A 27490-nucleotide genomic window follows, 5' to 3' on the forward strand; every position below is an offset into this window, starting at 1 on the left:
TTCAGCAAACAGGGTGAAGGCCTGAAGGGCAAGTGCAGTTCCAAGTGCAGTTGAGAGAGAGACGAGTGAAAGAGGGAGAATTCTTTCCTTAATTGGTTAATCTTGTCGGTAAAACAGCTTGCAAAGCTATCAGCTTGCGTGGGGACTGGTCACAGTAGGTCAAAAAAGAGTGTTGAAGATATCAAAGAGATGCCTGGAATTGTGGGAGTATGATCTAATGAGAGAGGAAAAGCAAGATTATTTAGCAAGGGTGATGGTTGCTATATAAAAATGCAAGATTATAATGGAGAAAGTCACACAAGGTATGAGATTCCTCCTGCAGAATTCATATGAATAGGAATATTTCTGCAGGTAGTGAGTTGACTAAGTGTACCACAGTTGGAGGCACATCCTCCTGGAGATGCATATTTGGAGTAGGGCAGTAGAATCCATGGCAGAGGCACCCTATGAGCGATATATTCTACTCTATTCTGTGAGTGCATTTGTATTCAGCGCAAAAAAACGTGTTGACTGTACTTCACTATTGTTGCATTTTTTTATGTTCCTTTTAGATTAACTTCCAGCCGTATCCCGAAGTTCTGTGTTGTTTTTTGGTTATCTTTGTATGAAAAGGTCGTCTTCTCTGGGTAACGATCTTGGGAGGCTGTATTATAACTAAGTTAAGTACCTTTATACATTTCACTACGGTTATTGTCCATAGTAGTGTGTATATTATATCGCTCTATTCTGCTACCCTTACTGTCAGATTGTCTTGGGTTGTGATTAAAATGAAGACCACCAACCACCAAAAGATAACGAGGCAAGATTAGAAGTTTTAGAGGGAGAGAGAATTGTTTACGTTAATGCCAGTAAGTTCAGGGAATGTAAGATGAATTAGTCATGGATAGCAGTTGATTTAGTACTGCTGCATAAAGAACATGCATCTAGGTACACTATAGTAAGCAAAGCAACTTTAGCTTAAAGGACCACTATCGCTCAATTAAGTGGTCTGGGTGCCAGGTCCATCTAGGTTTAACCCTGCCTGCTGTAAACATGCAATTTCAGAGAAACTGTTATGTTTACATATGGGTAAATCCAGCCTCTAGTGGCTGTCCATTGACAGCCGCTAGAGGCGCTTCCACGCTTCTCACTGTGATTTTCACAGTGAGAAGACTCCAGCGTCCATAGGAAAGCATTGAAAATGCTTTCCTATGGACTGACTAAATGCACGCATGGCTCTTGGCGGTGATGTCGGAAGAAAGAGGAGAGTCCCCAGCGCCAAGGGAGCCCTGCGCTGGAGAAAGGTAAGCCTTTAACCCTTTCCTCCCACTTCAGCCCGGCGGGAGGGGGGCCATGAGGGTGGGGGGGAAACCTATTAACACTATAGTGCCAGGAAAACGAGTTTGCTTTCCTAGCACTATAGTGGTCCTTTAATGAAGCAGTTTTGGTATCTAGATCATGCCTCTGAAGTTTCGCTGCGCAATTCACTGCCATTTAAAGTTAAATCACTTTTGTTTCTGTTTCTGCATCCGTAGCCAAACCTCCACAGCATGAAAAGAAAATGGCTTCCTTTTCAATCAAATGTAATTTACTTTAAAAGTTTTTATCTCCTACTCTGTAACTTGCATTTGTATTACATACAGAAGGCTCCTTCAGGATCTAGCAAGCTAGTAACAGAGCAGGTATTAAATTCTAAATTAAACAGAATGCACAATAAAAGAAGTGTAAACATTGCAGGAAGTGTTTAGGAAAGCTGTGTTAGTTACATTCAGGGAGGTGTGCCTGGGGCTGACTTTGATTTTGACTTACAAAGGGCAGAGAATTGAGCAGTGAGACTGCAGGTGCATGATCTATACACCAAAACTGCTTCATTAAGCTTAACTTGCTTTGCCGACTATAGTGTCCCTTTAAGGTGTCCCTTTTTAGCAGACGTGGGACTAGGGTCTGGAGAGACATCATTAGCTGCCAGGAGCAGAAAGACAGAAAGGAGAAGAAGGTGGAAGTAAGAAATAAATGTTTGGGGTGTGAGCTTGTATTTGAAGACTTTAGAAGAAGTTGGTGGAGAAAGGGTAGATAAGTATGAGAGAAGTGCATGGGATGAATAGAGAAGGGAGGGAAGTAAAGTGGAGACAATTAAGATGGTATCAGGAGGAACAGATAAATATGGAGAGATTTTATCAATGAGAGAAGTTAAAAGTGAAAAAATTATTCGGAGAATATTGAGTTTCCATTTTAGGTAAGGAAAATAAATGGTAAAATTAAGAAAACTTAATAGGAAAAACACAGGAGAGAGTAGAAGGGTGAAGGTTTAAAAGGCATGTAGTGTGGGATTTGAGCTGGTGAATATAGGTTCTTAGATATAATTGGTGTGTTTTCAAAAAAGTTTACTTGTAATTGGTACTATCTATAAAGGAAGTGATTACCCTGAGGTGTGTGGGAATTGATCTTCCAGAAATGCTACCTCTGCAAAAGGCTTTGACTGCAAGACTTGGTATGTTTGAGTCTGATTGCAAACTTAAAAAATGCAGTTTTTTGGGGCACAGGCTCTGCACAAGGCTTTGGTAGTATGTGTACAGTGACTAGCTTAGTAAGCAATAATAAACCACAGTACAATTTGCTGTTAAGGGAATAAACCCCAACTGAGGAAATATTGCCTTGTCAACTAGTTTTGACAGAAAGTAAAATGTGTTTAAAGTTTGTTTATCACAATTCTTCCAAGGTGAGTAATACTCAAATGGAGCAATTCAGTTTTATCCAAAAACAACTTTCAATGGTATACCTTTGAAACACAAAAGTTGGTTACCCACAGTCATTTCACCTGATCTCTTGGAAACCCGTGCACAGTCTGTCTAAAGAGGGTTTCTCTACAAGGTGTGTGTGTGTGTGCAGGGCCGATTTTTGGGTACATAGGCGAAGACGCATTTTTCCTCTCACCCTCCCCCCTCTAAAAATAACATCTTCACCTATGTGCCTCTTAACCAGCCCCTCTCCCCTCCCCGTCCATTAGTGGTCCCCTCCCTTCCCTGTCCCTTAGTGTTCCTCTCCCCTCTCCACTCTTTTCCCTGTCCCTTGGTGTTTCTCTCCCCTCCCTGTCCCTTGGTGCACCCCCACCCCCATTAGTGGTCAGACTCCAACCTCTCCTGTAGCGTTGCCTATCGGAGCAGATCCTCTACAGGAGCTTCAGTTTTCTGTACCCGGCTGGATTGACAGGAAGTGCCCTCTCAGTGAGCACCTCCTGTCAGTCTGGGCGGGTACAGGAAACAGAAGCTCCTGTACCGCGCTCCGCTCCACAACGCTACACTCAGTGGTGTATACACACTAACAGTCACACACACTCAATGACAAACACACAGATATCACTGACAGACACAGACTCACTGATCTGACACACACTCACTCATTGACAGACACACACACACACACACACACACTGACAGACACACACTGATTGACAGACACACTGATAGTCACACACAGACTCAATGACAAACATACTCTCACTGATGTGTCAGATACTCACAAACACACACTGACAGACACACATTCACACTGACAAATACACTCATACACTGACAGACACACTCAGACACTCACACATTCACACACATTCATACAATTACTCACAGACACACACTCACTCACAGACACACAGACACTCGCAGACACACAGACACTCACAGACACTTAAACATACACTTACAGACACAAACACTCACAGACAAACACATACACACACACACTCACATATACACTTACAGACACACACAAATTATTAATATTAAATGTTCACCCAGCCTCCCTACCTGGAGAGCTGGCTTGGACCTGTCCCTTGGGCCTTCACTGCGGCAGGCAGCAGAGTTCCACGTCATATTCCGGCTCACGTGGCATCAGCAAACAGCGCACGAGAGAGCAGAGCAGAGAGGTTAGAGCTCCCTCGCCACCTCTGATTATACCACAGCCATGCCGGCGGTCAAGAAAGTGGCCAGGCAGGAGGGAGCACTTCCCTCCTTCCAGTCACTGAAATCTTGCGACCCCAGAGCCGGTGCGCCCTAATTTTTAAAGGATGCCCTAAAAATTCATTACACCAGGACCTGTATTAGTACTGCCCCTGAGCAAGATATTTTTTTTCTAATACAGTAGACATAGTGAGCAAGCATCATCATTCTAAAGGATAAATCAGGGATAATAAAATTCTAATAATCCAACTTTAAGCTGGATGGGCATGGTTAGAGTTTTAGTCTATAAATACAGTAGTGCATGGCAATGTGCTTCTCTTACATCAAGCGGATATTCCAGTATGTTTAATAAGATATTTTGAACAAACATTTAAATAGTAACATGTAACATACGTGAATATCTGTTAAAAGTTGTGATATTCTATTTTTCCAACGACAACAGAAGTTAATTTGGTACTTTTTATATAATTAGGTTCTTGTTTGACAGAAGCCATTTCAAAGTCATAATACTGAAAATATATTTGAAATCGTTTAGACAAATTACTATATAATTAACATCACTGACTGCAGAAATAATTTCCAATAGTCTGGATACAAATTTAAAATTCAGGTGGCCTAGCTTATGGTCTTATTTACTTTTCAAAGGGTGTGTATGAAATCTTTAGAGCTCTATTAAACAATGATGTAATAAATAAAGCCTCTCTCTTCTTGAAGTGTAGTGAGGGCTATATAACTTTAGCACGCCAAGAAAATTTGGCTCAGCTGAACCATTTTTCACATAAAAGAGAAAATGTTTCAGGACCTTGAATTTCGACTGAATGTCAGTTCGGCTTTGCAGAATTTCGGTACAAAATTTCGGAAATAAACTAATTCAAGTCCAAATCAGAAGAACCAAAAAAACTATTGTAGGTGTAGAAACCTGAGAAATCTGTCGGTAAAAACAAATCTTGTGCATTGCTATACCCCTGACAAAACATTAAAAAATATGGGATTCTATCTGTGTTACATGTGGTGCCTGCTAAAACAATCACACACCCACACAGAGAACAACACATGCAACACAAGCTTACATGTACTCCTGACTATGTAGTTTACCATCTATTATATCCCTGTGGATTGGCCTCTACAGGCAAAACTGAGACTAACTTCTCAGAAAGAGAATAAGGAACCAAAAGTCGAACATTAGGATCGCATATAGCGACCACAAAGCAGAACTCCCTGTGGCTAAATATTTTTTTTGAAAATAGACATCCATTGCCTATATTAAAATTCAGTCATTGATCACATTCCACCAGTCAAATGGAGTGGTGACTGCAAGAAACTTATTTTGCTAAATTAATTCATCTGGATCAGAACTCTTGATACAGTCTGGCCTAACGGACTCAATGAAACATATTCATTGTCAGTATTTTTTGAAGTGGACTGCAAAGCGTGATTTATTTGACTGCCTATAGGGGGCATAAGAATACCTATTGTACATATCATTATGACTGATTGGTCTCTTAATATCATATTTCTACCTTCACTTTATGTGTGAATATATTTTCCTGGCGTTATGGGGTAGATATATTCATGAAGAGCAATCTGCATATACATGCACTTAACTTTATTTCTGCATTTATTATAAGTAAATGAGTAATATATTGACACTAGCTTTAGCCATGCACAGTGTCTGTTTGCTAGTGCTTATTTGAACAGAGCGCTGATCTCCACAACTAACTACAGTTGACCTCTACAGTCTGTCCTCCAATGTTTTAAGTCTTTTCTTGAGTCTAACAGCTATTTGTCTCTCAAACTCAAATTAAATGTATTTCATTATAATACAAGATGTTTCTAAAACTATATTTGTTAGCTGCCTTTGCTATATATCTGCCACAACCATATAGAAATACTTTCCTCAAACCACTCAAAAACACATTTTCTCCCTCACAGTAAGTAGAAGTATAGATCAGGGTGTTGCAGTGGATGTGATCTATTTGGATTTTGCCAAGGCATTTGATACAGTTCCACACAAAAGATTAGTGTTCAAACTCAAGGAAATCGGTCTCGATGAAAATGCTTGTTCTTGGGTAGAACATTGGCTTAAAAACAGAATACAAAGAGTTGTCGTTAATGGTAAATTTTCAAGCTGGACAGAGGTGGCAAGTGGTGTCCCTCAGGGGTCTGTTCTGGGACCCCTTCTATTTAACATTTTTATAAATGATCTTGAAGACAGCATTGAAAGTCATGTTTCAGTGTTTGCAGATGACACAAAACTTTGTAAAATAATACAATGTGAGCAAGATATTACTTTGCTGCAGAAGGATTTAGATAGACTGGAGGACTGGGCACTCAAATGGCAGATGAAATTTAATGTTGAAAAATGCAAAGTTATGCACTTCGGCGTAAAGAATACACAAGCAACGTATACCCTTAATGGAAGTGAATTAGGGTAACAACACACGAAAAGGACTTGGGAATTGTTATAGACAACAAACTATGCAACAATGTGCAATGTCAATCAGCAGTGGCCAAGGCCAGTAAGGTATTGTCATGCATGAAAAAGGGCATTCATTCTCGGGACGAGAATATCATTTTGCCTCTCTATAAATCACTGGTAAGACCACATATTGAATATGCTGTGCAATTTTGGTCACCTGTTCTAAAGAAGGACATCATGGCACTAGAAAAAGTGCAGAGGCGGGCTACAAAATTAATAAAAGGAATGGAACATATCAGCTATGAAGAAAGGTTAACAAATTTAAACCTATTTAGTTTAGAAAAACGTCGCCTGAGAGGGGATATGATAACATTATACAAATATATTCGGGGCCAATACAAACCATTGTGTGGAAATCTATTCACAAACCGGACTTTACATAGGACACGAGGCCATGCGTTTAGACTGGAAGAAAGAAGATTTCGTCTAAGGCAAAGGAAAGGTTTTTTTACTGTAAGAACAATCAGGATGTGGAATTCTCTGCCTGAAGAAGTGGTTTTATCAGAGTCCATACAGATGTTCAAACAGCTACTAGATGCATACTTGCAAAGACAGAATATTCAAGGATATAATCTTTCAATGTAGGGTAATAACTGCTTGATTCAAGGATAAATCTGACTGCCATTCTGGGGTCAAGAAGGAATTTTTTGTCCTAGCTTGTTGCAAAATTGTGCTTCAAACTGGTTTTTTTTTTTTGTTTTTTGTTTTTTTTTGCCTTTTGGATCAACAGCAAAAAACAGGTGTGAGGAAGGCTGAACTTGATGGACGCAAGTCTCTTTTCAGCTATCTAACTATGTAACTATGTAACTATGTAACTTAAGTTGTTTTATCTATCTGCTCAGTCTCCATAGTCTCTCCATTGTTTCTCTCCATCAACACCCTCTACATTTTTCTTTTATTAGGCTCCCTTCTCATGTTTCTTATTTTTCATTAGCAAAGCTGCCACAAGAAAGTGTGTGGCCTCTTACAAAACCATCTTGCGGGGGGGCGTTTGTCCCCAGACATGCACACAAATACAAACTCACATATACAAACACATTCTCAGACTTATGTACACACGGAGATATAGGGCCGGACTAGCCCACCGGGATACAGAGAAATTTCCCAGTGGGCCGACACACTATCGGGCCAGTGCACGGCCAACTAGTGCGCACAACAAAATTACACAGCAACCGGCAGGAGAGGATGCGCTCCCCTCCTGCCGGTCACAGAGTGTAGCGTGGCAGAGCAGGCAGACTGCGGTAGAGGAGCTTCTGTTCCTCTACCCAGTCTGACAGGAAGTGCTCACAGAGAGCACATGACTGCTTCCTGTCAGACCGGGGAGGGGAACAGAAACTCCTCTACCGCGGTCTGCTTGCTTGGCCACGCTACAGCCAGGTACAGGGAGGGGGAGAGAGGGGGGCTATAATTGGACGCATGGGAGCTGGGGGGCTGTAGGGACAAATGGGGGCTCTAATTGGACACATGGCGGCACCTGGGGAGGGGGCTATAATTGGACACATGGTGGCTGTGGAGGGGGCTATAATGGGACACCTGGGGAGGTAGCTATAATGGGACACATGGTGGCTATACGGACATATGGGGGCTATAATGGGACATATGGGGTAGGGACACATGGGGGCTCTAATGGGACACATGGGGGCTGGGGAGGGGGCTATAATGGGACACATGGGGACTGGGGAGGGGGCTGTAATGGGACACATGGGGGCTAGGTAGGCATAGGGACATATGGACACATGGGGCTGGGGCTATGATGGGACATTTGGGGGCTGGGGAGGGCGCTGTAGTGACACATGGGACTGGGGAAGGGGCTATAATGGGATGCATGGGAGTTAGGGGGCAATAGGGACACATGGGGGCTAGGGAGGGGGATATAGGGATACATGGGGTATGGGGAGGGGACTATAGGGACACATGAAGGGCTGGGTGGGGGTATAGGGACTTTTATAATAAGTAAATGAGTAATATATTGACACTAGCTTTAGCCATGCTGAATGTTTGTTTGCTAGTGCTTATTTGAACAGAGCACTGATCTCCACAACTAACTACAGTTGACCTCTACAGTCTGTCCTTCCTTCCTCCAAGGAGAGTGGGGGCTATAGGGACACATGAAGGGCTGTAGGAGGGTATAGGAATACATGAAGAGCTAGGAGGGGGGGCTAGTGGGACACATGGAGGGCTTGGAGAGAGGTAAAAGGACACAATGAGGGCTGGGTGCTAATGAGACACATGGGGTGCTCATGGGACACATGTGGGGATGCTGCTGAGACACATAGAAGGGCTAATAAGACATACAGGGTTGGAGGGGGCTAATGGGACGTATGGAGGGCTGGGAGGGGTTATAGGGACACATGGAGGGCTGGGAAAAATAGTACACATGGGGGGCTGGGGGTCAAATAGGGCACATGGGTGGGCTACTGAGACACATGGGGGGGCTAATGAGACACATACAAGGCAGGGAGGGAGCTAATGGGATAAAAGGTGGGGCTAATGAGATGCATGGAGGAGCTGGGGGTCTAATAAGACACATGTAGAGGCTTAGGGTAATGAGACATATGGAGGGGAAGGGGAGTAAATAGACACACAGAGTCTGTGGAGAAAAAAGACACATAGGGGTCTGGGGACAAAGAGACAGAGGGGCTGAGAAAGACGAACAAAAGGGACACTATATTCACTTGTACTACTACAGTTTAAAGTAGTGGTTCTGGTGTCTATAGCCTGTCCCTGTAGGCTGAGCACTGTAAATGCAACCTTTTCAGAAAATAGGCAGTGTTTACATTGCTGCCTAGGAACATCTCTAGTGACAGTCACTCAGACAGCCACTAGAGCTGCTTCTTGTCCAGTGCTGCACAGTGTGCAGCACCTATATTGAGCATCTCCACGCTCTGCATGGAGGTGCTGAACGCTCCCCATAGAGATGCATTGATGCAATGAATCTCTAAGAGGAGATGCTGATTAGTGCGGTGAAGCACAGCGTTTTGCCACACATGCGCAATAGCCTCCCAATGCTTTCCTTTGGGAATTGAATTGGCATAGACTGAGGACATCCAGTTGTCAGCCAAAGTGAAGAGCACACTCTTGTTACTTCAAAATGAGAAAGATAGTCATTTTTTTTTACTGCTGTGCAAACATTCACAATTTCAGTCCAATTACAAAACTTTCCTTTATATGTCAAGGTAGTTGTACTGAAACATTGATCATATGCAAATGCACATCTGCTTACAACAAAGCAGCTATTATGTTTATTTAGAAGCCCTATGAGTGCTTTCTTTCACGTTTAAGTGATAGTTTTCAGTTTTAAGGTTTTTTTTTTTCCCGCTTTCAAATCTGCACACTATGCTGGCGCAACGCATTATGGGGCTAGTATAGAATTTTTTCCCAGGGCTGCTTTTCATTCCCAATCCGGCCCTGCGGAGATACACACACAAGCACAGATACACTTTCACAGTTGTACATTCTCAACTACAGATACATATTCCAAAACAAATACAGACACACACTTTTGCAGAAACACACCTTCTAGCCCCTGGAAACTCACATAGATTCCCATAAATATATACCTTTAATACACACAAATGGAAAATGGCACACACACTAACACATATACACATGCAATGACATACAAAGAGATAACCATAGGTACACACATGCACTGACACATACAGTGACACAACCAAACAGATACACACATCAAATACACACAGAGATAGAGATACACACACATTGCAATACACATACACACACAGATATACACACAATGACACACATAGTTATAAAATGGCACACACTGACACAGATGCACAAACATGACACAGAGATAGTCACAGATACACACTCACAAACAATGACGCATACACAAAGACACAAATGTACAGATACATACATCAAACACAAACACTAAAAAACACACACATATACACATACATAAGGGGTCCAGATGGATCCAAGGGACCTATGTAGCACTTTTAGGGAGCAGTACCTCAAGCAATAAAGGGACAGTGGATTCAAAATCCCCAACAAATAAAAATCTATGTTTATGCCTGTATTAATGAGTGTGTGTGCGTTTGTGTGTTTGTGTGTGTGTGTATCAACATTTAGTGAATGTGTGTGTGTGTGCACGCGCATTAACATTTAGTGAACACCTGAGGGTGGGTCAGCATTTTGGTCTTGGACCTAAGCAGCATAATTTCTCGTGCTAACCCGATTGACATGAAATATTATCCTCCCAGAGCTAAATACTAAGGTTCTCTACTTTAATCATGGACCTGGGCCAGTACACTGTTAAATGCAGATTGACTTGGAGAAATATTAAAATTTCCCTAAATGGATCACATTCTGTTAAAGAGATACTCTAAGCGACAAAACAACTTTAGCTTAAAGGATCACTATAGGGTCAGTAACACAAACATGTATTCCTGACCCTATAGTGTTAAAACCACCATCTAGCCCCCCTGGACCGCTCATGGCTTAATAAATATAGCAAAATCTTACTGTATTCAAGCAAGAAGCTGTAGATCTGCATGCTGTTTGCCTCAAAAACAAAAAAAACAAGCAGTCTGCTGACATCATCAGAAGTGGTAACCTGATCCAATTACAATTCTTCTCCATAGGATTGACTGAGACTGACAAAGAGGCAGATCAGGGGCAGAGTCAGCATGATTCAAACACAGCCCTTGCCAATCAGCTCTATGAGGAAAGTTCAGTGTCTGTATGCAGAGGGAGGACACACTGAATGTTTGGATGCATTGTAGGCAGCCATGACCCAGGAAGGATCTCTAACAGCCCTCTGAGGAGTGGCAAGTGAAGTTATCACTAGGCTGTAATGTAAACATTGCATTTTCTCTGAAAAGACTGTGTTTACAGCAAAAAGCCTGAAGGTAATAATTCTACTGACCAGAACAAATTCAATAAGCTGTAGTTGTTCTGGTGACTATAGGGTTCTTTTAATTAAGCTGTTTTGGTGTATAGATCAGGGTTAGGCAACCTTCGGCACTCCAGTTGTTGCGGACTACATCTCTTGGCCAGCATTATGGCTGTAAGTGCATTATGGACATGCAGTCTAAAACATCTGGAGTGCCAAAGTTCGCCTAGCTCTGGTATAGATCATGCTTCTGCAGTCTCACTGCTCGATTATCTTCTGTTTAGAAGTAAAACCACTATAATTTTATATATATATATATATATATATATATATATATATATGTATGTATGTATTTTATTATAATGTATGTATGTTCAAGTGAGTATTGCCCTCTTGGTTCCATCTATATATTTGGGAGTCTAGGCAAATTCCCCCGTTTTGAACCCCTCCCTTTTAGAGGTGGCCCACTCCAGAACCCTATTTAACCTTCCACTGCAGAGATTCCCAGAATGAGATTTGTTTCCAAGTAAGTGAAATAATCTCATAAGAGCAGGTATAAGGTTGCTAGGGTAGGACAGGGCAAAATAAGGATAGAGCAGGATAATGCAATGTATATGAGTGGAGGTGTTTCCTGCCACATCCATCCACAACTAAACCCCTAAAATGGTGTCTCTTTTAACAAGAGGCAACGACCCTCCCAGGCTTTCTTGACGTAGCTTCATGGTGAACAGATGCAGTGGTTGCAGTTAATGGATGTGACAAACCATCCAGGATATTGATGATTGGGAAAAACACATCACATACCACCCAAATGTTTTACACAAGGTCCAAGAATCCTCCATTGACTGCTATATTTGCAGTGACTGGGTGCCATCATGTGATTGAGACTACAACAGCCAGTAATAATTGAAATAATCAGAATACAAATCACTTAACATCATCTATCAACCTTGTTTTCTTTATTACTGATGTCCAAGAATTACAATTTAAAGCACTATGCGTATGGATGCAACATAAGAAATGTAAGGACATAATCAACTACTTTATTAATGCGATAATAAATTAAAATAATAAGATTCAACATTGTAGGCACTAAATCTCTTTTATTGCATTAATACATAAAATAATATAATTTCATCATAAGAAATATTTTATTGGTATTAGAAGGAATAACAAATACCTGTAAATTTGTTTAATTAACTACAAATGATATCTAAAAATACATTCCATCTGAGCTACAGTCTGTTATGGTCACTCAAGTAAGGTCACTGTGGAGGCTTTTGTTGTATATTAAGTAAGAATATAAGAATGCTACTGATTTTCTTGATTCAACCTGGTGTAAAGTCCTGTAGCAGCCATAGTATCCTTACGTGGATAATAAGAAGAGTCCCGAAACATACTAGGGAATGAGTAATCCATTCCGGGTCGGAAAGGAAAAGATGGGATAAGCCCAGATGTTATGTAGGGTGACATAAACCCAGGGAGTCCTCTGTTAGATGTAGAATAAGCCAAACGCAATGGACTAAGCCCAAGTCTAGGATTAAAGATACTTGCATCACCTCCAACAGTGGATACATTTGTGTAAAGAGGAGAAAAGGCAGATTTAGTTCCAAATGTATCAAACCCTAAACCAGTGACACTGAAAGTTGAATCTCGCTGAAAGGTTCCAAGATCAGATCCTGATGGACTTCCAGTATTCTTGGCATCGTTCTTGTGTTCTTTTCCATTTAAAACCAGTTCAATGGATTGGACCACATCCCCTTTACAATATTGCAAAATGCTTTCCAGGGTGCCTCGTTTGTGGTTTGGGAAGACTTTACAAAGTATTTCTAGAGGATCTCTATGCCTAGAAGATATAGCTGGGACTTTAGAATTTGGAATGCTCTGTTCTTTGAGACACTCACTTTCATTTCCAGATTCAGGGTCTGAAGAAGTTACTGAGCTCTGACTGTCATCACCTTCAGATCGGTCTTCTGATACTGGAGATTGCATATCTTCTTTGCTTGAGGTTTCTGGACCTGAACTCTTCAAACTCTGGCCTACATTGATTATGCCAGCAGGAGAGGACTGTGACTGGGAAAGCAGCATTGTTCTTGATATTCTTTCATAATATTGATTTTGTTTTTCAACTGTTTCGTCAGAGCCTAGAAAAATAAGAAACACAATTACATTTTGATATTATTATGTGTGTATTGTGCTGAGTCATAATTTAATAAAGTATAATATTTCATATAAATGTTATTGCAATATTTTGTTTTCCTACCTGGACTATACATTAGCATGTTCAGAATTGTAGTACATAAATGCTGCAGTGCAAGATTGTCATGTTGCTTTATCCACTTTAACATGCACACCCATTTATACAAAAATATATTTTAATAATTATACACTTGTTAACGGTAGTCACTGATGACCATTATATGTTAACTATAAAGTGGTTGTACATGGATACAAGACTATGACCTATGCTACTATACTATTATGTATACTAATGCATTCACGATGTATGACAAAATCTTATTTTGTCATTTTTGTGTATGGCAATATAAGCCAGTGAGCATGTGCGGTTTACCAGGACTATTGTAGCTCTCTTTGGGAGTAGTTGCCTATTTTTCCAAAATTTGTCTTTGAGCTGTTTAGAGTAGTTTGGCATTATGTAGTGCTTAATTTCTAAGTGAGTCCTCATTATAAAAATATATGCTTTTTAGGGTTTTTGTTTTATCACTTTAATGATGTGGACTATGAAGCATGGTAATCATTTGATGGAAAATGATCAAACAAAACATTAAATGTGCTATTCCTATTCTCACATAAACACGTGTGTAATCAGGACATAATGTTATAAATATACTCAGGATCCAGATTTATTTTATCGTTTTAATTTATTATAACATTTGCTTGAGGGATGTGTGAAAGAGGGTGTTTTAGAGGGACTAGTTTATAAACTATTGAGGAATATTACTAAAAATTATTTGGCATAAGACATTGCTACATCGTTATTTTTCTTTACATATGTAGCTGTTTTAGAAGCCTTTTTGTCTCTATGTCATCCCATTGCATATTATTGTCCAAAACAAATGATAATAGTATCCTTTCAACAAAATCTAATGAAACACAAAAAAAATATTTATTTTAAAATATTGTGAGATGTTTCCATTTCGAGAGACTTAGTAACACAAAATAATACAAGTCATGTTGCATTACAGAGGATCTCAGAATGGAATGAATTCAAAATATAATTTGAACACCTTAAAGATAAAGGTTGACTAGAAATACATCGACTTGATTAACTCTCAGCCAGACAGAAAAGAAAAAATGTAAAATTTGGGGACTATAGCAGAATATCAAGGTCTGTGAGTAGTCTGTGAGTAGTTGTTTTTCAAATCATATTTATCTTTTTTTATTTCTTTAAAGTTCCATTAATATTAAGAGTTAGGTTGGTTGCAATACAAAATGCTATTTCCGATAGTAAAAAAAAATGTATGAAATGAATATAGAGAGACAGGTGGACAAACAGATACTAGATAATGTTAGGCCATTAGCCCGGAGTTTGCACCCTATCCTTGCTATGCAAGGTTGGACAGCTTTGGCAGTGGTGTATCCTGGTTTTGTGCTGCCCTAGGCAGGACAAAACTCAGACCCCCCCCCCCCCGCCACCGACACTCCACCCCTCCCCCGCCTTCCAAATACACACATTCACTGACAGACACGCATACACTAGCTAACAGACACACACTCACTCACTAACAGACACACACTAACAGTGTGTGTCTGTTAGTGTGTCTGTGAGTGAGTGTGTGTGTCTGTTAGTGTGTGTGTGTGTGAGTGTGTGTCTGTGTGTGTATGTTAGTGTGAGTGTGTGTCTGTTAGTGTGTGTGTCTGTTAGTGTGTCTGTGTGTGTGTCTGTGAGTGAGTGTGTGTGTCTAACAGACACACACTCACAGACATACAGACACACACTCACACTAACATACACACACTCACACACTAACAGACACACACACACACTAAACAACACACTAACAGACACAGACACACACACTAACATACACTCACACTAACAGACAAACCACTAACAGACACACACTAACAGACAGACACACACACACACTAACAGACACACTAAACGACACACTAACAGACACACACTCACACTAACATACACTCACACTAACAGACAAACCACTAACATACACACACACTCACACTAACAGACACACACACTCACTAACATACACACACACTGACACACACTAATATACACACACTATTTCTTTTAAAAATTCAACCCCCCCAGCCTCCTTACCTTTGGGAATGCTGGGGGGGTCTCCTTTTCCCTGAGGGCTGCTGGTCAGTCGGGCGGGCGGCGCTGGCGAGGGAGCACTTCCTCTGAGCTCTCTGCTCAGCTCCCTCGCAGCACCGCCTGCAGAGTGATACCGGGAGCCGGAAGATGACGTCATCTTCCGGCTCCCGGTATCACTCTGCAGGCGGCGCGCGAGGGAGCTGAGCAGAGAGCTCAGGGGAAGTGCTCCCTCGCCAGCGCCGCCCGATCAGCAGCCCGCCCGGATTGTCAGTTAGCCCCAAGGCTAACAAGGTATTTGCCTGGGCATTTGGGGGCGGCGTTTTTTGCCGCTCCCTGGAAAATGCCGCCCAAGGCAAATGCCTTGTTTGCCTCGCGGCTAATACGTCCGTGAGCTTTGGGGAGACATTGTGAAAGTGAGACCATACAGTCTAAATACATACAGGGTCATTTACTAATGACGGAATTCAAAGTGGATTTCAAATTTAAGAGCAAAGAAGCTCAAATTGAAGCATAGCTGATTTTTCCAGATCATGTATTTTGACCTTAAATGTGAAATCCTTACTTTGGTGAATAGTCCTGAGGATGCATTTTAGACAGTCTTATTTTGTGATGCAGAATAGTGATGCAGAGATCGTCATTAAGTATGTCAACAATATTTAAATTGTCTATTTAAATTGTCGAGATCACAAACTCCATATTGTGACATGCCTGTCAAATCAAATTAAATGTTAAAATTGAGTTTACTGTCAAGATTTGTGATGCTCTACAAAACAACAAAACCAAACTAGATTTGTGTAAACAAATGTCACAGTTATGCTGTTTAAAAAAAATAAGTTGATGCCATTTTTTTTTTGATTAATAAAGTTAACGTAATTGTTTGGGATAGGAAGACCTGTGAGGGCTTTATGATTTATTTATTTTTTATAACTGCGTTGCTTGGCAGTTAAGAGTATCTGGCAGAAACGGAAATAACACCTCTATCAGATATATATATATATATATATATATATATATATATATATATATATATATATATAATTTATTTTTTTTAATATATGAGTTAATTGCATGTGTGTATTTATTATAGGAAAATAATGCTCTTGATTCTGGAGACATAATAATGAGAGTGATCTAAAACTTTAAATGCCATAACTTTCCGTATATAAATACTGAATTATTATATATTTTTTACATTATATTGTTTTTTTTAATGTTGGGCTTAGTTTAAGTGTAAGTGCATAAGTGTTAGTGAAAGTGTATTATTTATTTATAAAATATTTTACCAGGAAGGATACATTGAGATTTCCCCTCGTTTTCAAGTATGTCCTGGGTGCTCCTTAGAGCTCCTTAATCTCATGGCAGTACATGAAAATACACGTACTGGTGTGCCTAAGATTATTTGGATATACACTCATGGGTGGTAGCTGTTATTTGCAGCAACAGTTATTAATTCTTCTAGGGAGAGAACAGCAGCCACTGGTTTTGTAACTCTCACAAATCTCAAACTGTCCATAACATTTATGTGTTCACTCTGCCTGGGATTATGAGTCCCAGTACTGCACAGTGGCTATTAAAGCTTGAACTATAGGGAATAATACACAGTTGAAGTTACCAACCATTCAATATGCATTTCTAAAACATTATCAGCCCATTGAACTAACAGTTAAGTCATATAATATTTTCACCATATATTATATAAAAAGCAAATGCAAGCAGTGATTGATTTAAAACATTAAGCAGCTTAAAAATTCTTCGGCAATCTGTGCAGTTCATAAAAAGTTTACGTTTCGGTCTTCTTAAGGACTTTCCTCAGGACCTTGAGCCACTGAAGTACAGGGTAATTCTTAGTTTTTACATGCATTTATTAAGCATTTTCTTTATCTCCCTCTCTATCCATCTCATCCATTTGTTCTCTCTCCTTAAAGACGTTTCATGGTGAATTATTAAATTGAGAATTGTTGGGAAATTGTTGTGAAATAAAAGGGAATTTCAAATTTTAGGCCAAAGTTGCCAAATTGGAAGAATAGCTGACTAGGGGAATGTTTACAGTTTGGCTATTTTTACCTTAAATTTGAAATTCACTTTGAATCCCCAACAATTCTCATGCTAGCAATGCATCTTGTAACTATTTTTTTTTTTTTAAATTTCAACATGTGTATTTTGGCCATAAATGTCCAAGTCAGTTTGGAATATGCACAAACATACAGAACTGCATAGTAAATAACTATTTATCATTGCCGCTTTAGTAACTATGTATCACTATGTATTGCTAGGTAACTACCATATCATGCACTGTAAAAATGCTATGTTGCATGTATCTCTGAAGCATTATAATTTAAATAAATAAATAATGTTCTCAGCCAAGTAATTGTGTATTAACACAGCAATCTAATGCAAACAAAAAAAGGATTTTCATATAAATTAAAGATAACAATTAGTAAGTACATTTTACCAAGTCATTGTAAGAAATAAATATTACTGAAAATAAATAGAATTTATCTACGTGCTTCACAGGGAAACAGTTTGGTATTCAAAAACATTGGAAAATTTTATAAAAAGTACTTCTAGGACAGACAAGATCACATGATTTGCAAAATAGTTGTTGTATTATAAAAATTGCAGGTATTACGTTATTACAAGAATATTTTTTTGTATTTACTTTCTGAAAGAATACACGTAAAAAGGTTAGCATTTTGGGGGGGCGGGATTTATTATTATATACTTGAGCAAAATTTCATATTTAAAATATATATGTGTATATATATTTATATATGATAACCTTACATTCATTTTGTTAATAGTCGACGTAGTAAGCCAAAGATCACGCAGGAAGAAAATTTGTAAGTAGAAATTTTTGGCACTTTTTTAGGTTCTTGTATCAAATGACTAATCTTTATTTAAAAATTATAACTTTTCAAGCTACTTTTGTTTCTATAGTAAACATAACTTCTTTCTATTTTTCGCGTATTCTAGAGATTATAATTTGCCTAGAAATTTGTATAGTATATTTGGTTTTAAAATTATAATTCAGTTGTTTCTTAGTTAAATATAATCCCCCATTACAGTATTATATTTCCCTTGATAATTTTAGAGTTCTCAAATCATCACATTAGTCTTCAATTTGTTTCATTTTAAAATGGATATCTTGTAACATATTGACCCTATTCACTAAACCACAAACTCACAACTGGAAAGTAATATTTAGACTGAGATAATTTAGCTGGAAAATACATAAATACTTTGGAAAAACTGGAAATTTTTGCCTTCATTTTTTAGGTCAGTATTCAACTTGACACAACTCTTGTTTAGGCTTTAGGTCTCTAATTTTGTGAAAGTGTTTCCCCATAAAATTGTTAATTCACGAAAGTGTACGTTGTGGGTCAATGACAACTTGTGTATTTAAGGCTACAACAACCTAGTTAGAAAAAATCTAAGTTTATATTTACTAAAAATATTTACTAACGTGTGAAATACGGAAAAATCTAAGGCTATCTCAAAGTAATTTAACATTTTAGATCAAAAATGTTATCAAACTAGAATGATTTTTTCTTTAATTTTTTATTTTGTCTGCTTTGGCCTGAAATGTTAGAATTTCTGACAGTTCAAACTTTAGAGTATTACTCAACCACTGTTTAGTAATGTGATGCCCAAAAAATAATTTAAGCAAATTCCACTTTTGCACAATTTATTTATTTAGTATTATCTTTCTTAATCTTTTAGTCCTTTAAAAAAACTAAAATATGCATATATAAAATGGACAAAAGTAGTATTTGCATTGATGATAAAAAGGAAACATGATTTATTAAAGGCATTTCATAATGAAATGTCTGAATAAAAAAAATGCATTTCTTTAATAATACATGTAATAATAGGCAACCATCTTTCTGAATTGAAAAACAACAGCAGATAACACACTTTAAAAATGTTTCAAACAGTACGTTTTTAGTCTAAAAAAAAAAAAGATTCCAAAATATGGCAAGTTGTAACTTTTAAAACAACTTGCAAAATGAATGCAGGGAGAGGAGATATGGAAAAATTCTAACTCATAAAGATTTGCGATTTTGTCCAACTTTTCATTTTAGAAAATATCATGCCATTTCTCCAGCCTCCAGAAACTGCAGTCTAGTCAATAAATCTTATGATAAGTCGTTTTTTCTTAAACCTGTTTGCCTACATAATTGCAGTTATTAGGACTATCTGATCTGGCCATGCATGTTGAATAAACCGTTTAAAAAGGACAGATTGTTTTGCAGAAATACATTTGTTTTAACTTTCCCCTAAACATTTATTCCTCCAGATAAAAATCATTGACTTGCAAAGCTTTCTTTTTTTTAAATTCTTTATTTTTTCATAGTGCCAAGAGTAACATACAGGCTTGTAATGCCCCAATGACAGTGTGACAAGCACATTATGAGTTTACATGTGGATACAGTGTGCAAAGCTTTTTAAAGTGACAAAATGATCAAACATCTATTAACTAACGAACCTATTTCCTAAACAGTGAATTTGAAATATTTTCATATTGAATTACTTTGGCAATAATATTTTAATTTAACACATTTTCATTAGGAAAACTGTCCTATAATGCACTAGCCATAGACCCTATTCGTCATCTCTACTTGCACTTGGATGCAATAAAAAACAGTGAAATAAATAGTTCTTATTAAAAATAAACTACATCAGTGTAGCAAATATTTTGCAAACATGTTACTGTTGTCTCTTTAGTATTTTGTGATACAAAAATAGGTTTTCTCTTCCTTCTAAAAAAAAAATCTGTTTGAGCTTACCTTTATGTCCATCTTGGTGGAAGGCCTGGAGTGCCTGTGCCCTTTGCCCATTGGTCTCTCCTCTTCCTGTGCCAGGCACTGGGTACATGAAGTGCTGTGCCCCACGTACCTCACATTCTTCCTGTGCCTGCTGTCTCCTGAGCGCTACCTGCGCAGCCATCACCCGCTGCCTCTCCGCTATCAGCGTACATTTGGCGCAGGAACAGTCCCTCCAGCGGCAGAAGCGCTTGTGCCCTTTCAAGGCTGACACTACCCCGTGGTTGCGGCATCGGGCACATTTAGGGGTCCTTGGAAACAAGGACCCTCCACCTGACCCAGATCCTCTGTCCAGGGACATAGACATGCGTGGGGAGCAGGCAGCAGCTGCAGCAGCGGCGGCTGCTCTCAATAACAGAGCTGGGGGGCGTAGGTATGATGTGGGCATTGGCACGGCAGGGGGTATTGGCATGGCTGATGGGGTGGAAAGGGATGCTGAGGTAGAGGGTGGAGGCAATCCTGGAGACAGGTGAGATCTGGAGCTGGTGCAGTCCATGGCTGCTGTACCACAGGTGCGCTATCCCTGTCCTGCTCTCCACTGAGTCTCTCTGATAGATGATCCCAGCAACTACCCTCCTTCCAGGGCCCAGCACCTTTACTGTATTTTCAGCTGTTGCTCAGGACTAGGGAATAAGAGGCTTTGCTTGGAAGGCGTTCCTCTGCATGCACTAAGCTCTCTCAGCAGCAAGGCTGTGATGATTGTGTTAAAGGAGAATGTACTATTCAAATAAGTGCTCAGGGAGCTGTAAATTATTGTGAGGACTGAGGAGTGGCCTGAGGCAGGCACCTGGGTGTGACTATTACATCAAGCAGTAATTTGTGTAACCTAATTAGAAATAAGTAACAGTCAACTTTTAATTTCACTGTATTGGACATTGCACCATATTCTTGTTTTTCAACATTTTTTCCCTCTTTATTCCTCCTATATCATGCCTGGTTTTATTCTTTCTTTTTCTTTTGAAGTAGTAATACAAGAATAGCATTAGATTTCACTCCAGGCAAAATACGGCTAATTATAAAAAAATATTTGGCACACAAAACAATTCCAAGTACATCAAGTCAGTCAGCATATTAATCTTTTATTTCTGGTCTGATTATAAAATAGTTTGTGGAGTGTCTTCTTGGGAAAAGCCCAAATAATACTAAGTGACACCTGGATACATGTTATTTAAAAATAGCTTTCACAATTATATAAAATTCCATTAAAATACAGTCTTTTTTTTTTTTTTTTTTTACTAGTTACATGTATTGAATACTGATAAAAAATAATTGCAATAATGTGAATGTTTTGTAAATGCAATGAAAATGGAAAAACCTTTCCATGACACATACAAAATGGATGCTACATTATTATATTACACAACAGCAACATGATACTCAATAATAAAGACTTTATTCCCTAAAAATTTCCTTTGTGCTGAATAGAAAATTGAATTACACTGGAAACATTTTTAAATACGACTGTATTCCAGTTACGTACTTTAAGCCTTAATTCTTCAGTTCAGTTTTCGATTCATTTTTCAATTCACTCCTTAGTGAATAAACCCCAGAGAGTTGACATCATCTGAGAACTAAACTGCAATATGTAAGGAAAATATAACCAGGTTACAGCAAGCTAGCTATGTGACCTTAGTCTCTCAAATTATTCCAATTTGCAGTTCAGTGGCTAGGCCTACATACCATAGAAAAACAAAAAAAAAAATCACACATTGTAAAACTAGGTGTCTTTCAGATTATTATTATTATTATTAGATTTTGATTTATCATTGATAATTATTCTATATTGTTATGTATGTGCATTTTGTAGACAGATCATACAAATAATTAATATCTGAATGAGCAAGATATGCTGGAGCAAATAAAATGAGGCCAGTGAGGTTTAAAGTGGGTTACCCAATCAGATTTATTAGAAAAAATCTGTCATACAAAATTAAGCTATTCTTGAAAGAAAGAAAAAAAGATATTTTTTTTTAGGTTTGGAGATTTGTTTTTAGCTGTGCTGCATTTGGAGATTTTCAGGTTGATCAGATCTGCTGAAAATTCGATTTCTGAGCCGCCACATGACAGAATCTTGGGGGAGCTGATTTACTCAAGCCCAAACATGGTAATTTCAGTTCCTGATTGTCAGTGCCATTTCTTGCACCAGAAAAAGGGGGATGGAATGGTGAGGTGGTTGTTTTTTTGTTTTTTTTCTGCTGTATTTGTTTTTTATTTTTTCGTGGGGTAAAATAAACAGCTTAGTTTCTCATAATTAAGAGGTCTGCCCAATAGATAATAGGATAAAAGATAATCCTATTTATTTTTTTTCAACAAAATACTAAGCCATTTAGCAACAGAAACATCCATTTTTGCTGAAAAAAATTGTGTAAGATAGCATAATGCACTTCTATCCGTATACCTAATTTATTGCAAGTAGAAACACAACACACCATCATGAATGCCATGTTCTAACCCAAGATGATGTCTCTCCCAATCCAGGGCCCTTCACCTTCTCTTCACACACTAGGAAAACCAGAAACCCCACTAACCTCATCACAATACCCTGCCCTTTACCCTAACTTACCAACATTCAGTGTGCACTTTGGAATGCCCGCTCCATCTGTAGTAATTTAAATCAACAGCCATACAAGACTTTTTCATCTCAAACGCACTTACAGAGACCTGGCTGTCCCCCTCTGATAGCGCTACTCCTGCCTCTTTATGTTTTGGTGGTGCCACAATTCTCTCACACTCCCAGTCTCAACTGTAAAGGAGGTGGTGTAGGCATACTTCTTTCCCCTCAATGTACCTTTCAACCAATCATAACTCACCCTGCCCTATCCTTTTCTTCTTTTAAAGTTCACACTGTCTGCCTATTTAAACTCCCTCCCTGCGGTCATCCTAGGCTATTTATTGAGCACTTTTCTTCCTGGCTTCCCCACTTCCTCTCATCTAGCACTCCTTCCCTTATACTTGGGGATTTCAATATACCAATCAACAACCCCAACTGCACTGATGCCTCTCGCCCGCACTCTGTAACTTCCACCTTTGGCCTTACGCAATGGTCCAATATAGAAACCCATACAGTGGGAAACACTCTTGATCTCGCCTTCACCAATCTCTGTACCACCTCTAATCTCTCAAATATTCCTTTTCCTCTATCTGACCACCATCTGCTGACTTTTGACGTCGGCATACCTAAGACCCAATTGACACCACCGTCTGAACATCAATCTCACAGAAACCTCCAATGTCTTGACCTAGAACATTTCTCCACTAATTTCCAAACTCTCCTTTTACCTATCTTAAACCTTACCTATCCTAGCTCTGCAACCTCCTTCTACAATTCTAACCCTCTCCTCTCAACTAGACATCATGGTACCTCCTACATTTAAAAGCAGAAAATGCCCCCAAGAACAACCTTGGCACACCAAGCCTATTCGATATCTCCAAAAATGCTCCAGAACTGCCAAATGCTGTTGGAGAAAGTCTCACTGTGTGTCTGAGTTCCTCCACTATAAATTTATGCTGCACTAATACAGCTTGGCTCTTTCCTCTGGAAAAGTAAATTTCTTCAATACCCTCATAACCACACTCTCCCAAACAACTATTTCCCATATTTAACTCTCTTCTTCGCCCTGCTTTTCCTCCTCCACCTACTAACTTGACCGCCTCAGACTTTGCAACTCACTTCACTGACAAGATCTCTACAATCAGGAAAGAGATCTCTTATATTTCTTCTTCCCCTTACAATACTTCCCCTAACCTCCCTCCCTCTGCTGTTCTATGTTAACCCGCTACAGTGGAAGAGGTTTATGCTCTGCTCCAGTCCTCCCACCCCACCACTTGCTCCCTAGATCCAATTCCCTCACATCTCATCTGTACTCTGTCTTCTTCTCTTTCTCTACCTCTCACTAAAATTCTCAATCTCTCTCTCTCTCTCTCCTCTGGCATATTTCCATTTACTGTCCTATCTCGCTTCCTCCTTTTGCATCCAAGATCCTTGAAAGAGTTGTGTATGCCAGATTGACAGACTTCCTCGAGTCCAATTCTCTGCTAGACATGCTTCATTCTAGTTTCCGTGCTAAGCACTCTGTAGAAACGGCACTGACCAAAGTACACAATGATCTACTTGCTGAAAAATCTTGTGGTCACTACTCTATCCTAATTCTCCTTGACCTTTCTGTGGCTTTTGACACTGTTGACCATCAACAGCTTCTTCTCATCCTCCGCAATATCGGTCTACAAGATATTGCTCTCTCCTGGTGCTACTCATACCTCTCCCAGCACTCTTTCAGTCTTTCTTTCTCTGGCTCTAATTCTTCTCCCTAACTCCTCTCTGTTGGTGTCCCCCTAGGTTCAGTCCTGGGTCCCTTACTGTTCTCCATCTATACTGCCTCCCTTGGTAAACTCATTAGCTCTTTTGGCTTCGAATATAATTTCTATGCGGATGACATGCAAATCTATCTGTCCTCTCCTAATCTCTCCCTGTCCCTCTTGACTAGTGTCTCTGACTGCCTCTCTGCTATTTCTAACTGGATGGCTTCCCACTTCCTTAAACTCAACTTGACCAAAACTGAAATTCTGGTCTTTCCTCCCTCAAGTGTTGCTACTCATGTGTCTGTCTCCCTGCAAGTCAACGGTGCTACCATCAGCTCCACCACGCACGCTCGCTGCCGAGGTGTTTTCTTTGACGCTGACCTCGCCTTCACGCCTCATGTTCAGTCTATCGCCAAATCCTGCCGCTTCCATATCAAAAACATTGCGCGCATCCGACCCTACTTAACGCCAGATTTGACTAAGGTGCTGGTCCATTCCACTGTCCTTTCTCGCCTTGACTACTGTAATCCGCTTCTCAATGGTCTTACGTGCTCCCAACTTGCACCGTTATCGTCCATAATGAATGTGGTGGCGAGGCTCATCCTCCTGTCCACCCGCACTGCCCACACCTCATTCTTATGCCAGTCCCTACATTGGCTTCCTGTAAGATACAGGGCTCAATTTAAAATTCTGGTTCTTGCTTTCAAATCTCTACATAATGCTGCTCCCACCTATCTATCCTCCCTAATACACAAGTATGTCCAGGCCCTTCGCTCTGCTGAAGACTTACTTCTATCTTCTGTCCGTACTCCTACCTCGGATGCTCACCTTCAAGACTTCTCAAGGGCTGCAGCGTTCCTGTGGAACTTCCTTCCATTAGATGCTCACCCAGTCTCCACTCCTTCAAAAAATCATTAAAAACCCACTTCATAAAAGCGTATCAATTAAGCTGTTAATAGCTCCTGACTGATTCCTCTATTGCAACTGTCATTAGTCTAATACTATCCTTACCTTTTGTGTCACTTTACCTCACTCCCTCTAGCATGTAAGCTCATTAAGCAGGACCCTCATCCCCTCTGTTCCTGTGTGTCCAACTTGTCTGGTTAAAACTACATGTTTGTTCGTCCACCCACTGTAAAGCACTGCGGAAATTTGTTGGTGCTATATAAATAATAACATAATAATAATAATAATAATAATAATAATAATAATAATGACATAAAAACGAGCCGGAGCCGGGTTCGCAACATATCCCGGCAGGCACTCGGTCACAGGGGACCGCAGGGCGGCTGGGCCCCCTGGAGTAATGGTCCTGGTTGCAGCTGCTACCCCTGTGATCGCTGTATGTACGCCACTGCCTCCACCACTGCTTCAATCACCACAGCAGCCACCACTATTAATAGTATTTGACTTTAAGATAGTGGCATTAGCAACATGTCCATTATGTCTGACACAACAACCAGTAGGCAATCGTTTTTGTCCCATCCATTTTTATGGTGCAATAAATTATGCGGTCACTTTTATTGGCATTGCAGCTCCTTCTTTCACAGCTAATTCAAGCATTATACCTATTTGGTGCTCCTTTAAGAAGCAACTAAGAGAGATTGCAGCAGAGTTTACTTTACTTTTTCGGGGTCATCAGAGACACTCTTTAGTGAAGTTTTAGCACAGAGTACCAAAGTAGTGTCCCCAATGTTTGTTGTTTGTGGTGGTGGCGGCACTGATTAATCATGTAAGGAGAATTTAGTTTCTCACACCACTTCAGAAATTACACTTTTACCTTAGGCCCAGGAGCTACTTGACTATGAATATGATGAGCTAGAGGAACTATAATAGGAGTATGTGGAGAGGACAGACAGCAGTCCAGTGTGTTCTCCTGCAGCTAGGTTGCACTCGCCTTCTGCATCTTCTCCACCATCTTCAAGTCCACTTGTATCTGCTGTAGAATTACCTCTTCAAACAGACAGATGTGACAGACAGATGTGACAGTTGCAGCTGCTACCCCCAGCACAAGTCAATATCACCACCACTGCATTCAACTCTACCTGATAGTATTTCCACCTACCTCCACCACTAGAAATGGGATGAGGTAAAATTAAAAAACTTGTAGGATGACAATCTCACACATGAAATGTGGTGTAGAGAATGGGTTAGAATCATTACTGAGATGCTTTTCCATTTACTAGGTATAGCAATGTTTTCCAGTTAATCTAATTTTTTATGTGTCTCAAGCAGGCTATTACACTTGGGTTCTAATTTTCAAACATGCTACCTTTTTATAGCTTTTTCAATCTAGTCTTGCAGAAGATTTCTTCATATGTAAATATAAGTTTTTGTACCTCGCAATCATTTGCATCAAAGAATAAACAAAAAAGATGTCCAGCACTTCTTATTGTGAAAAAATGATATCCCTTTACTGGCAATACAGCAATGTTTCGACAGGGAAACCTCATGTGACAATCTGTGGTTTGGTATTTCATATAAATTAAGTCATTGATTGAAATGTCTTTAAGAGTAAACAATGTGTGAGAAAATTGCTGCAATATAGCAAAAGATAACCATTTAACTGTCTATTCAATGATATAACAGGCTCTATTATCCATTGCCAAAAATAAACATAAAGCTGACAGTTGTATTTATATGCTAATTACTAGATATAGTGATCCTAAAAATCAAGATAACAGGTTATATATTGTGTCTCTATGTATTCCCTATTAGTATAATAAACATACCTTCAGAATCATTTCATGATTTACAATGTCCAAATAATCTGGAGCAATCGTTGAAAAA

At 39.4% G+C, this 27490-nt stretch overlaps 1 protein-coding gene across 1 annotated transcript; it reads right to left on the minus strand.

Annotated features, from left to right (window-relative positions):
* Nucleotides 1-12373: 12373 nt before the first annotated feature.
* On the minus strand, nt 12374-21052 carry DMRTA1 (DMRT like family A1). Its single transcript, XM_063457233.1, has 2 exons — nt 20366-21052; nt 12374-13419 (listed from the first exon to the last, which is right to left on the minus strand). Exons 1-2 carry the CDS (start codon nt 20895-20897, stop codon nt 12587-12589), a joined length of 1365 nt encoding a protein of 454 aa, XP_063313303.1. The 5' UTR covers nt 20898-21052; the 3' UTR covers nt 12374-12586.
* Between the last annotated feature and the right edge of the window lie 6438 nt (nt 21053-27490).

This window comes from Pelobates fuscus, chromosome 5, assembly GCF_036172605.1.
Source record: "Pelobates fuscus isolate aPelFus1 chromosome 5, aPelFus1.pri, whole genome shotgun sequence".
NCBI lineage: Eukaryota > Metazoa > Chordata > Amphibia > Anura > Pelobatidae > Pelobates > Pelobates fuscus.